This window comes from Pongo pygmaeus, chromosome X (genome assembly GCF_028885625.2).
Source record: "Pongo pygmaeus isolate AG05252 chromosome X, NHGRI_mPonPyg2-v2.0_pri, whole genome shotgun sequence".
NCBI classification, from domain to species: Eukaryota; Metazoa; Chordata; class Mammalia; order Primates; family Hominidae; genus Pongo; species Pongo pygmaeus.
In genome coordinates, this window is record NC_072396.2 from 20,629,348 (window position 1) to 20,643,627 (window position 14,280).

General features: G+C 46.5%; 1 protein-coding gene across 10 annotated transcripts in view; it reads right to left on the reverse strand.

Annotated features, from left to right (window-relative positions):
• The window catches only part of MAP7D2 (MAP7 domain containing 2), a 110,005-nt gene extending 96,072 nt beyond the window's left edge, over positions 1 to 13,933 (reverse strand). For 7 of the 10 annotated variants that reach the window (XM_054471470.2, XM_054471471.2, XM_063660178.1 and 4 more), the window contains exon 1: positions 13,519 to 13,679. In XM_054471470.2, the coding sequence (XP_054327445.1) occupies positions 13,519 to 13,651 (133 nt within the window). In that variant the 5' untranslated portion in view covers positions 13,652 to 13,679. Of the gene's footprint in view, positions 1 to 13,518 lie in introns of all 10 variants that reach the window. The other 3 variants (XM_054471463.2, XM_054471468.2, XM_054471469.2) reach the window with 3 other exon arrangements.
• Between the last annotated feature and the right edge of the window lie 347 nt (positions 13,934 to 14,280).

The following is a 14,280-nucleotide window of genomic DNA, read 5'->3' on the forward strand; positions in this document are numbered from 1 at the left end:
CTTTTGATTTTTAAGCAGTAAAGATAAAACTATGTACCACAAAGGACATTCAACTCTCCCCAGTAGAAAGGCACTGAGAACCCTTGGGCCTCTTGGTTGAAACAGAGAAACTAAAACACAGCTAAGAGAAATTAAAGTTGAACAGGGTATAGTGAAACAGTCCATTTTCCTCACTTAATTGTTCTTCTATAAAAAGGGTTAATCTCATCCCAGAAGATTAGGGATATGTGGAGCTCAATGGACTATTAATAAGAAGCAATTATTCTTCAGAAAAAAATTTGTGACTGACAAAAGTAAAATCAAGTGAAGTGGAAATTTAGGTGGGTGAGGAGAGGAAAAAGGGAGAGCAGGAACATGTTTTGCAGTAAGAAAATGGCAATTAAAATGCATAATTTTTAATTTTTAGTTTATTATTTTTTTGAGACGGAGTCTCGCTATGTAGCCCAGGCTGGAGTACAGTGGCACAATCTCAGCTCACTGCAACCTCTGCCTCCCAGGTTCAAGCAATTCTCCTGCCTCAGCCTCCCAAGTAGCTGGGATTACAGGCGTGCACCACCACACCTGGCTAATTTTTGTATTTTTAGTAGAGAGGGGGTTTTGCCATGTTGACCAAGCTGGTCTCGAACTCCTGACCTCAGGTGATCCACCCCTCTTGGCCTCCCAAAGTGCTGGGATTACAGGCATGAGCCACCACGCCTGGCCTAGAATTAGTGATTTTTTAAAAAGAGATTCTGGTCTGTAGACATAACTACAACTGCTTAAAAATATTGATTATCTAGCTAATGAAAATGATCAATGCTAAATTTTATTCATAACACGAATCTCCACTGGGGGAAAAATTACCCAGGTGCAAGGAAAGCTTCCACTGAAGGCTGTCACAGTATTTCACCACCCACTGTCACCCCCGACTGGTGATCAAGAAAACTAAATAAATACAATTAATAGGGTAGAAAAGAGCAAAACCTGCTAAGAGGTGATGCTATCCCCATGAACAATACACTTTCCCTCTGGTAAGTGTAGTGCTGAAAATGCACTAGGTATTGAAGGAAGAGAACATACAGGAACCCCATGGGGGGCTGTTATTAAGAATAAGCACAGCAGGAGAATTCGGTTTTGCCCAGTTTACGATTCAGACGGTTACTTCAAGTTAACAGCACATATTAAGGTGTTGTTCTGAAACAGGGACATAGAGCACTGCTTAATAAAGGGCTGCAGGTGCCTGGTGAGACTCCAGCTGTGAGGTCATTTCCTGCCCTCCCTCCCTCCTTCCAGAAAAGATTAAGATTGCTTATATAAAATACAGTAGAAATCAATACAGAAAGTAGGAGAGAAAGAGAAAAACAAGGGTAGGGATAAAAAATGGAGCTGAAAAGGAAGTTAATCCCATACATCTACCATAGCAACCAGAGTACCACACTGGTTGAGTTGCTAAACCAAGAGTCAACTCTGAAGGAATCAGTGTCTAACGGTGAAGACAGACCAACTGCTCAGGAAGGAGACAAGCTGGTCTGGGAAGGGGCTCATCCTGCAGGCCCTGAAGCAGGTGCTGGGTAATCAGTCCACTAAGGCCATCTGTAACTAATGGCAGCTGTTTCACATCAAACCTAGAAAGATGGAGGCAGAACCAGCTCAGATACACTGGAACTTCCCTGTTTAACGGTGTGGTTCCCAGAGTTAGGGCATCTGTCCTATCAGTCAATCAGTACCTGTTGGTCAGAATCAGCAAGTGGCTTCTGTGGACAAGGCACTAGGAAGACATGACACCAGCTGGGGGAGATGACCAGATCTAATCTCACAGAGCCCACTGAATCCCGACTCAGTAGACCCTACCCAGCAGCAGGGATTCCTGACCCCGACCCCAACACCAAACCCAGGAGATCCTAAGCTGGCTAATACAGCTCTCTCCTCCCACAGTTATGGTTCCATGTTTTTTCAATACCATGCTTTCTGTCTTAGTCTGTTTTCAGTGGCTATAACAGAATACCACAGACTGCGTAACTTAAACAAATTTACTTGGCTCACAATTCTGGATGCTGGTGGTGTCAGCATCTGCTTGGCATCTGGTGAGGGCCTTCTTCCTGCATCAAAACATGGCAAAAGGGCAAGCAAGCCCATGATACAGAGACAGCAAATGGGGGCCAAACCGAAACCACTATCAACAATAATCCATTCATGAGGGCAGAGCCCCATGGCCTACTCACTTCTTAAAGGTCCCATCTCTTAATGCCATCACAATGGCAATTTTGACATGAGTTTTGGAATGGACATTCAAACCTTAGCACTTTTCCTCAATGACAGCTTAATAATTTCCATAAAGCCAAGTCCATCCCCTTTCCACAGTCTATCAGGTCCCCAAGACAATAATCTGTGTGAGGACACACTAGTCACAGCCTCGGTACACTCCCTTCACCCAGGCTGGGGAAAGCAAAATCAGGATATCCCTTCGAAAGCCTGGGGAATCCGGGCCTGCTTTGCCTGATATGGGGGAGCCCGTTTCATCAAAGTGTGTTTCCATTTCCTCTACATCCATGAAGAGATCCAAGCTGGACTCACTACCACAACACACATACTGTGCTTCACACCATACTTGACAGCACAGTCATCACACTGAATACTTGGTCACCGTGAGACTCAATATAGACCACAAAACTCCCTGCGTCATGGAAATGCTCTAGGTCAGTGCAGTCCAATACAGTAGCCACTAGCCACAGTTGGCTATTGAGCACGTGAAACGCAAACAGTCCAAATGGAGACACACTAGAAGTGTAAAACAGCCACGGAATTTCAAAGACTTGCTGCAAAGAAAAGAATGTCAGATATCTCATTAATTATGTTTAATATTAATTACATGCTGAGGCTAAGTGAGGTGGCTCATGCCTGTAATCCCAACATGAGACCTGTCTCTATTAAAAAAAAAAATTCAAAAGTGATCCGGGCGTGGTGGCACTCACCTGTGGTCCTGGCTACTTGGGAGCTGAGGTGGGAGGATCACTTGAGCCTGAGAGGTTGGGGCTGCAGTGAGCTCTGGTGGGAGCACTGCACTCCAACCTGGGCAACAGAGCGAAACCCTGCCTCTACAAAGAAAAAAAAAAGGACTGAACACAGAGCTGATGAACTTTGGAGGTTTAGTAATGACGGCAACAGCGGTAGGCTCAGGGCAGCCCACGGCAGAGGGCGGTGGGGAAAATGATGAAATCTAATGTGCTGTCTGGTTCTTTGAGCAGAGACAGAAGGAATGCTCATCCTTGAAGAGGATTGTGAGGGACCTGGTTTCACACAGGGGAAACCAGGGTTGGTTGGTTGTTTTGCCAAATTTTACCTACGTTGGGGAAGCAAAGTGTCGTTAAGGGAGAGAACTTGGTATATAAGAGGATGAAGGGGCTGGGCGTGGTGGCTCAAACCTGTAATCCTAGCACTTTGGGAGGCCAAGGCAGGCAGATCACTTGAGGTCAGGAGTTCAAGACCAGCCTGGACAACATGGTGAAACCCTGTCTCTACTAAAAATACAAAAATTAGCTAGGCGTGGTGGCATGTGCCTATAATCCCAGCTACTTGTGAAGCTAAGGCATAAGAACCGTTTGAACCAGGGAGGTAGAGGTTGCAGTGAGCCAAGATCACACCACTGCACTCCAGCCTGGGGGATAAAGAGAGACTCTGTTTCCCGCCCCTCCTCAATTAATTAATTAATTAATTACATGCTGAAAGATAATATTTTGGAATATACTTGACTAAGTAAGTTGTATTATATTAATTTCATCTGTTTCTTTTTTCTTTTTCTTAATGTGTCTACTAGAAAAATTAAGATTACATATGTGGCTAGCATTCTGTTTCCATTAGCCAGCACTAACTTCTATTATTTGGTCTTTTTCTCTTTAAAATTTTTTTCCTAGACGCCAGGCCCAGTGGATAGTCTTTTTCTTTAAATTGACTTATTTTCGCTTAGTTTTTGTATTTTTTTCACTTTTTACTCATTCCGAAAATATTCAGAAACTGTAGCGTGATGTACTAGTTGTAGTTTTAAAATAAATTGAAGAATCAACAGAAAACCTAAAGTTAAAAAGATAAATCTGTCCACATGCAATCTAAAGCCCTCTTATGTACCATACCCTTTGGGAAATACTGGCCCAAAGCAGAGCTATTCAAAGTGTGTCCTGTGGACAGGTGCCAGTCTCTCTTTTTTACGTTTTGTTTGTTTGTTTGTTTCTTCAGGAAACCCTGAGCAGCCTAACCCTGATGGGCTGTGGAGAGGGAGCACAATCTCTCTATTATTCATTATCAGTCTGCAATAAAGAATAAAGGCATAAATTGAGAGCATGCTTTTTTATTTTACTTTTTTTGAGACAGAGTCTCACTCTGTCACCTAGGCTGGAGTGCAGTGGCGCCATCTCAGCTCACTGCAACCTCCACCTCCCTGGTTCAAGAGATTTTCGTGCCGCCGCTTCCCGAGTAGCTGGGACTACAGGTACGCGCCACCACATCTGGCTAATTTTTGTATTTTTAGTAGAGGTGGGGTTTCGCCATATTGCCCAGGCTGGTCTTGAACTCCTGACCTCAAGTCATCTGCCTGCCTTAGCCTCCCAAAGTGCTGGGATTACAGGCGTGAGCCACTGCACCCCACCGAGGGCATGCATTTAGAACATTTACAGCAACTGGACAGAGTATTTTGTTACTTAATGAGCTCTTTAAATCTAATATTAATCTAACCTGATATTTAAAAATTGGGACTTGTATTTTCCATGTCTTTCATATATTTTTCTTTACTGTGTTTTACCAAGATATTGGTCAACAGCAGATTGGAAATTTACAAAAAAAAAAAAAAAAACTAAAAACTGCTCCTTTACCAGAGTTAGTTTGAGACACACTAGCCTAGAGTATCAGAGAATCTTCCAGGGTCCTTCTAGAGCAATGACCAGAGTTACAGCAAGAACCTCAATCATACCCAACACAGTGTCCTAAGGCAGGAAGCCGATTAAGAGTATCTTCAGATCCTTAACAATAATTGTGGGCACAGAGAGGATGGGGGGTTCATTCCTGGTAAACTGGGAAATTCCATTAAATGGAACTTCTCTTCCTCTAAGCATTTTAATAACATTTTTGCTGTAATTCTAAGAAATAAGATCCCCATCGCCTTTGGGGAGAAAAACAACTGTGTACTAAGTAAAAGGCATACAAGATCTTTGTAAGATGTGGCTAGATAGTACTGAGCTAGATCCTCAGAGGGGTATAGCAGATATGGGAGACACAGCTCATGCACGAAAGGAGTTTATTATCCATCCGTGGAGGCACAGTGGCACGGGAGGTTAAAAATTCTCAGCTCTGGGCCAGTCGTGGTGGCTCACGCCTGTAATCCCAGCACTTTGGGAGGCTGAGGTGGGCGGATCACTTGAGGTCAGGAGTTCAAGAAGAGCCTGGCCAACGTGGTGAAACTCGATCTCTACTAAAAATACAAAAAATTAGCCGAGCATGCTAGTGCGTGCCTGTAGTCCCAGCTACTTGGGAGGATGAGGCAGGAGAATCGCTTGAACCCAGGAAGCAGAGGTTGCAGAGAGCAGAGATCGCACCACTGCACTCCAGCCTGGGTGACAGAGCAAGACTCTGTCTCAAAAAAACCAAAACCAAAACAAAAATGAGCCAGACATAGAGGTATATGCCTATAGTCCCAGCTCCTCGGAGGGGCTGAGGTGGGAGGATTGCTTGAACCTGGGAGGTCAACGCTGCAGTGAGCTGAGATCGTGCCACTGTACTCCAGCCTGCGTGATACTCTGTCTCAAAAAAAAAAAAAAAAAAAAAAAAAAGTATAAGGGAGGATGTGCATAGGTTACATGCAAATACTATACCATTTTATATCACGGACTTGGGCATCCTTGATTTTTGGTGTTCTTGAGAGGTGCTGGAACAAATCCCCCATGGATACCAAGGAACGACTGTACTTACCTATTACAGTAGATATTCTCCAAAAGGGCCACTAACAATTTCTCATTTCCCAGTAGATGCATGCTGCCCTCACATCAAGAGGTGGAGTCTATTTCCTCTCCCCTTGAATCTAGGCTGGCCTTGGGACTTGCTTTGACCACTGAACGCAGCAAAAATGACATTCTGGGACTTCTAAGTGCAGGCCTTAAGAGAACTGGCAACTTCTGCTTCCTCATTCAAAGCACAGCAGCCACGCTGTTAGAAAGTCCAGGACAGACTCCCTGTGATTAGGTACCTGGACAATGAGAGACCACCTTCGACATTTCAAGTCCAACTGAGCTCCCAGCAGACCAGCAGACTGTACCAGCATGAGGGACTCCAGGTGACCCCAAATGGAGCACCAGTAAGCCCAGGCAACCCCCAGAACTATGAGAAATAAGTTTTGGAGTGGTTTGTTACACAATAATAGATAACTGAAACGTCTCTGAAATGACAAAAAGAATATAAAGTGATTGTGAGGATGAAAGTAAAATAATGTATAAGTGCTTATACTGATACTTGGCACATAAGTGCTCAACAATTAGCGGCCATTACTGTCTGGGAAGCTAAATTGAACATGTGCAGTATACAACTGCAGACTGCTGTGTACATTACATTCAGGTTCTGAGCGCTCTGCAGGCCCGCGGAGTGGGAATGTACAGGAGGTGAAAAGGCAAGGCTTCAGGGTAAAAGTGCGTCTTTGACCTGAAGGACAGAGTATGCAGAATACTGGTTTCTAAACCTCTAATGCATGAAGACCCACCCACAGACTTCTAGGCAATTGCAACGCGTGTCTGCACCAAAGGCTGAAGACTGTCCTGGCAGAAGTCTCGAGGTCTCTATATAGACAGATGGGTGGTTGTGAGGCCAGGGGGAATGAAGAATGTTAATGAGTATGGGGATTCTTTGTGGGGTGGTGAACATGTTCTAAAATTGATTGTGGTGATGGCTGCACAACTCTGTGAATATACTAAAAACCATCGAATTGTGCATTTTAAATGGGTGGAATATATGGCATATGAATTTTACAGAGATGATAAAGCTGTTTATTTTTATTTTTGAGTCAGGCTCTCACTTTGTCACCCAGGCTGGAGTGCAGTGGCACAATCTCAGTTCACTGCAGCCTCGACCTCATGGGCTCAAGCAATCTTCCCGCCTCAGCCCCTAAAGCAGTTGGGACTACAGGTACATGCCATCACGCCCAGCTAATTTTTTGTATTTTTTGTGGAGACAGGGTTTTGCCATGTTGCCCAGGCTGGTCTTGAACTCCTGAGTGCAAGCGATCTGTGGGCCTCAGCCTCCTGAAGTGCTAGGATTACAGGTGTGAACCACCATGACCGGCCATAAAGCTGTTATTACAGAAACACACAGGGTGGGAGGGATGAAGAGGGTGAGATGACAAAGGAGCAAGGAACATTCCAAAGGGTTGCCTGCGGGTTACAAGGCACCAACCTATTTGGCACTGAGAGGAAAAGCCAAGTCTTTTTAGGTGGTGAACGAACCCAGCACTGGTCAGAAGCTGGGAGCCCTGGGGACAGACCCTGTCATTCCAAGGATCTCAGGCATTTGGCATGATTGCTGTTGCCTCAAATGCTTTGCGTGCATGTGGCTCACTCATACCTGTTTTCCTTTCGCTTAAATGACAACCCAAACTCTGCTAGTCACAAGGCTTTTAAAAACAGAAAAAGTTCCTAGGCAAGAGGAAAACAAATGCTTCCCAACAGAAAAGCAGATGGGGGTTTGCATTCAGACTGACCTCAGAGGCAGATGAGGTGGGATCCCAAGGCCTAGTCAGACCCAGAGCCTCAGATGCCAAGACAGTAAACTCCATATTTAAATGTGGCCGACTCAGATGTGAGGTGGACAGTGGACACTGCCTCCCTAAGGGCGGCTGCCCTCTACTACCCCCTCTTCCTTCTTCTGGTGAAATTCCTTTCAAAAGGGGCCGGAGGGCAGGGCCATGGGAAGTTTTCAAATCCTGGAACTGCCACCTGAGCCAACTTAGCACATGAACAGCCCCCTAAAACCAGGCAGTATCATTGCATCACCAGCCAATATATCTCATTAAATCCTCTCAACAAAACCCACCAGGATATTTACCAACAGCCCCCAGAAATCTCCATCTCTCGCCTGCCCAAATCAATCTTGTGAATCCTTCTGTTTTGTAAGTCAATCAATGTAATTACAAGAAGACAAAGTGTTCTTTTAAAACACTAGCCACTGCAGAAGATGGGGCACCTGAGAGGAAAACATCCTTTCATGTTGGAGAGGAAGCAGGGTTAGAAATGACAGACTTTGAGCAGCTATGTCACCATGGCTAGGATATCAGAAGAGAAATCACAAAGGCTTTCAGCAGTTTGTCCTGAAGGTCCTGCTAAGCCCAAGTCCTACGCTGCCATTAGTAAAAAAAGCCAGGAGCCACAAACCAAATACAACTTTGCAGGAAGTTTGTGGTCCTTCCTACTACCAAAGAGACTCTAGAGGCACAAACTCAACTTGTTCTCTTGTTCTTCTTGATCTTAACATTTTTTTTTTTTTTTAAGATGGGAGTCTCACTCTGTCGCCCAGGTTGGAGTGCAGTGGCGCAATCTCCGCTCACTGCAACCTCCGCCTCCCGGGTTCAAGCAGTTCCCTGCTTCAGCCTCCCGAGTAGCTGGGATTACAGGTGCCTGCCACCATACCTGGCTAATTTTTGTATTTTTAGTAGAGACAGGGTTTCACCATCTTGGCCAGCCTGGTCTTGAACTCCTGACCTCGTGATCCGCCCGCCTTGGCCTCCCAAAGTGCTGGGATTACAGGCGTAAGCCACCACGCCCAGCGGTCTGAACAGTTTTAGGATTAAAGTGTTCAAGGATGGTTTTAAACACAACTTTGAAAAAGGATGAAGAACTCGATTTCTGATGCCTTTGCTACTCGGGCCCACCCTACTTTTTTTTTTTTATTTTACAATTTTTAATTTTTGTGGCTACATAGTAGGTAGTAGGTGCATATATTTCTGGGGTACATGAGATGTTTTGGTACAGGCATGCAATGTAAAATAATCATATCATGCAAAACGGGTTAGCCATCCCCCTCAAGCATTTATCCTTTGTGTTACAAACAATCCAGTCATACTACTAGTTATTTTAAAATGAACAATTAAATTATTATTGACTATAATTACCCTGTTGTGCTATCAAATACCAGGCCTTATTAATTCATTCTATTTTTTTATACCCATTAACCATTCCTACCTCCTTCCCACTGCCCACTATCCTTCACAGCCTCCAATAACCATCTACTCTCTATCTCCAGGCCCTACCCTATTTTGTTTTTCTTTTGAGACAGAGTCTCGCTCTGTCACCGAGGCTGGAGTACAGTGGCGCGATGTCAGCTCACTGCAACCTCCGCTTCCTGAGTTCAAGCGATCCTATGCCTCAGCCTCCCAAGTAGCTAGGATTACAAGCGTGCGCCACCAGGCCTGGCTAATGTTTGTATTTTTAGTAGAGAGAGGGCTTCACCATGTTAGCCAGACTGGTCTCAAATTCCTGACCTCAGGTGATCCACCTGCCTCGGCCTCCCAAAGTGCTGGGATCCTGGGCATGATGGCGCAGAAGTTGCAGTGAGCTGAGATTGTGCCACTGCACTCCAGCCTGGACAACAGAGTGAGACTTCATCTAAAAAGAAAGAAAGAAAAGAAAGGAAAGAGGAAAGAAAGAAAGAAAGGAAGAAAGGAAGAAAGAAAGAAAGAGATAGACACAGGCATGAGCCACCGTGTCTGGCCCCCCACCCTACTGTGAACCCCTGAGGGAGGTTATCCTGAACTTCCAGTTTGTACCTCTATATTCTCATGCTCCAGGGCAGGGGATGAAGATATGCACATGGAAGGACATGAGGAAATGCCATTTTACTGCAAAGCAATTCCCTCCTTCCTAGGGAACAAGGGGCAAAGGAGTTTAATTCAGTAAATAAGGTATACTACTCAGGTGACTGCGACACAATAAACTGAGATTTCACCACTATACAATTCATCCACGTAACCTAAAACCACTTGTACCCCAAAAGCTATTAAAATAAAAAATAAAAAAATATTTTAAATAACAGTATTTATCTGTAGAATGCACTGGAAAACTCAATGGGCCTCAGGAAACATGCTTTACAGTTCTATTATCTCAAACTTCTCCACCAACACATTTCTTTAATCCAACTCATCAGTGATTTATGAGCACTCAACCCAGTGTATCTGTTCCCAGCATGATGCAATTGGGAAACAATGGTCACAGACCTACTGTGCACAAAATCCCTAAGGAGGGGCAGGATGACAACACAGTCACCTTCTGCACCACACAGCACTGAGAGAGGTGCCTATAATCTGGACCCAGGCCTTGCTCTCAAGCTAATGATCTAATAGAGGAAATGCATCAGCTTGAGCACTTGTGTCAGGCCTGCTTTACAGACATGAATTCCTTCATCCTCAAGACAGTACTGTCTCCCAGTGTTGTTCTTCAGCAACCCCAGCCCCCTTATTTGTGTGTGTGTGTGTGTGTGTGTGTGAAACAGAGTCTCACTCTTTCACCCAGGCTGGTGTGCAGTGGCCATCATGGCTCACTGCAGCCTCAACCTCCAGGGCTCAAGCGATCCTCCCAGTTCAGTCTCCTGAGTAGCTGGGACTACAGGCATGTGCCACTACACCCAACCCTTTTTTTTTTTTTTTCTAGAGATAGGGTCTAACTTTGTTGCCCAGGCTGCTCTCAAACTCCTAGGCTCAATCGATCCTTCTGCCTCAGCCTCCCAAAATGCTGGGATTACAGGTGTGAGCCACTGCATCCAGCAAGTGTGATATACTTGACAACTGCTTCTAAAGCCCATTTTAAACGGGAGAAAACTGAAGCTCACAGATGTCAAATAACTTCCCCAAAATTACACAGTAAGAAGAGAGTGCTGACATTCACACCCAGGCAGTCTGGACCTCAGTCTACTCAGCTTTAGTAACAGCAATGGCCAGCAGAGTCCGGCATACAGTAGACACCCAATGACCATCTGCCTAGAGGAGCATGAAGGTTAATATAATACAGGCAGAGGAAGAGTGCTTGGCTGGAGGTACTGCAGGCACAGATAGGAAGAAGTTCATTAATTCTGACTGAGAGAACCTAGAGGAAGTGAATTCCTGAAGGAAAAATGGGAGAAGGGAGTATTTCAGTCTGAGGGGGAACACAGGGTCTGTGTGACAGTGATGCTGTCCGATGTTATGGTTGAGATCTGGTGATTCTATCTGCTGGTTAAAGGTTGTTAAGCAGATTGAAACAAGCACTTGCTCATTTGTTATACTGTGTGTATCAGACAAGCACTAAAATGAACAGTAGATCTGGTCATTTCTATTCAGAGATAATTAAAAGGAAAGAAAGAAGGCATCACTAGGGGGTAATGGGAACATGCACAGGATTTCAATATCGGAAGAACCTGTTGCTAGAGGAAACCACCAGCGGTATTTCCTTGCTGTCTTTTACACAGCTCCCAGGAAAACCACTTGCCAACTCATATCCCCTAAGTGTGCAACACAAAATTGTTGGACAGCCTAAACATCTCAGGTCTTTCTGTATTTTGCAGCCTTCACAGCACCCAGCCCAAGCTTAGGAACAATGGTTGACTCTCTAGAAAAGCAGGTTAAGTCTCATTAGTAATGGGTCCCAAATGCTAAGGGCCTGGGTAACCAAGAATGATCAGTATCCAGGACAGATTATTATAAAACCTCAAAATCATAATTTTTCTAAGGAGACTTTACTTACGTACCTGGCCTTGCTAACTCCCCCAAAGAACAAATCGTGATATCACCTGGCACCTAAATTGAACATTCCAATTTTACCATACCAACCTTAATGCACATAGGTGTTTATTTCACATTTTAAACCTTCACACATATTTTTCTATATTTCCAATTTCAAATGAAGGAAGATATTCTTAAGCTAATCTTAATATCAGAAGAGTACATTAAATGATTCTACAATAGTTTCCAAACAGAACTTATTAAGAATCTCCCCCGCAAAAGTACCTCCTCCCCTTCCCCAATTTTGTTTCCATAAAAAAAAACAACCCCCCTTAAGTTCCTTCAAATAAAATCCAAGATACACTGAAAACCCAATCGTACCGCCCCTCCCCGCCTTTCATGAGTACAACAAAACATCGAAACAAACTATTATTTAAGCTCTCAACCAAATAAAAATGCAAACTGAAACAACCTCTCCTTTTCAATGTTTTATTATACAAGGTCGCCTCTGCCAGGGAGGGTCGTTCTGGTGGGTGGTTTCCAAGTTCTTCCCTAGCAGATGCAGCTTGAGTGTTTCAAGCAAAAGGGATAAAAACAAAAACACACATTTCAAAGGTAGTTATAACGTTATCCTGTGACAATTAATGAATTCTGCCTTTAAAAAAGCATAATGAAAAATACAAACTGGAAATGATTTAAGCTATCTCCTTCTCCTATGAATGATGCAACTGAAGGCCCAATCAGAAAATACCCCTCGCCCCCCCAATCCCAGTGAAAAAGCATGTTTTAAGAACATTTCTCTTGATTTCTTTCCTTTTCTTGGCCCATCGTATATAAAATACTCCCACCTTCACTATGTGATAATTCATCGAGTCATAGTTTTGTGTGGTTTTTTAAATGCATATTAGACTGCAATAAAAAATGTTTTAAAAATAGCCTGCCTTATTAACTAAAAATTAAAAAGCTGTTGTCAGGAAAAACAGCACGAAATCGGTTTCCATGCTCCTTACACCCCCGCACTACCTGCAACCACTTTACAGAACGTTAGCATCAGACCTGCTTATCTAAAATCCTGCCAAATGTCCTCACAGTCTCCCCCGCTGCCTCGCTGGCTTCTGGGCAGCCAGGGACCAGCCCTTCATGGCTCCCAGCATCGGCAGCCTCGAGGGCTGAGAGCCTTGTTTGCCCCGCTGCCTCGATTGAGGGCCGCGGCCGGGCCACCTGAGCAGCGTTCCCAAGACAGAGAGCGCATCCGGGCGGGAGGAGCACCCGGTCCAGGGCAGACGCCTGGCCGCCCAGGCGAATCTGCCTCTGCCAATGGGTGACACGCCGATTTTGCCCCCTGGAAACGCCAAGAGGCGCGAAGCTGGGCCACCTTCGCCGCGGGCTGCAGCGGCGCTCGCGCGCGTTTCCCAGAACGCAGACAGGGCGCGCGCGGAGGCCGGGGCAACCCCAGAACCCCGCTCGGTTTAACCTAACGACTCCCATGCCGGCTGCTCCTCGAGGACGGGGACTGGACCCGCAGCACCCCCTCAGGCACCTCCATCCCAAACACACCTGCCGCCCACCCTAAGCCACCCCCCATGTGTACCCACTCACCCAGGTCACCCCAAGAAAGAACCCCGCTACTCGCACAGAGAGGGGTGCGGCCCTTGGATGCACGTCCGGACGATCCCGGGCCAGGGAAAGGGCGTTTATCTCAGCTCTGCGCCGCGCCCCTTCCCCCCACGCTCGAGGACCTTTGCCCTGGGCCGCCGGGCCCGCCCCCTCCCCCCACAGGAACCCGAAGCCCTCCGGCGCCCGCCACACTCTGGGGATAATACCTTGAGGCCGGTAGTTGGGTTGAGAGGTCCGCACCGCGCCCGGTTCTGCGATCTTCCCTGGGAGACAGGTTCCCCGCGCAGTCCCCTCAGGCCGGGATCCCGTCCCGAAGCCGCCGCCGCCGCCGCGCTCCATCGGGATGCGCGGGCCGCACAGGCGCACTGCCAAGCCCGCCGCGCCGCACCGAACCCGCGCGCGTCCGCATGCGCACGCGTCCTCACGCAGCACGCGCGCAGGGCGTGCACGTGCGATAAGCGCACCGGTTCCCACGCACAGCGCACGCAGGGCGTGCACGTGCGATAAGCGCACCGGTTCCCACGCACAGCGCACGCAGGGCGTGCACGTGCGATAGGCGCACCGCTTCGACGCACAGCGCACGCAGGGCGTGCACGTGCGATAGGGGCACCGGTTCTCACGCACAGCGCGCGCAGGGCGTGCACGTGCGATAAGCGCACTGGTTCTCACGTACGGCGTGCGCAGGGCGTGCACGTGCGATAGGCGCACCGGTTCTCACGCGGCGCGCGCGCATAGCGTGTGCCTGCAATGTGCACAACAGTCCTCACACAGCGCGTACGGGCGTGTACGCGTCCTTACACGCTGCTGTACACAGTGCACACACAGAAGGCGTGTGTACGCACACAGTTCTTCATACCATGCTTACATGCAACATGCACACACAACGTGCACACCCAGCGTAAATGCACCTTCTCACAGTGGTAGATACACACTCAAAGCGTGTGTAGATGTAGGGTGCAGTTTCTCAG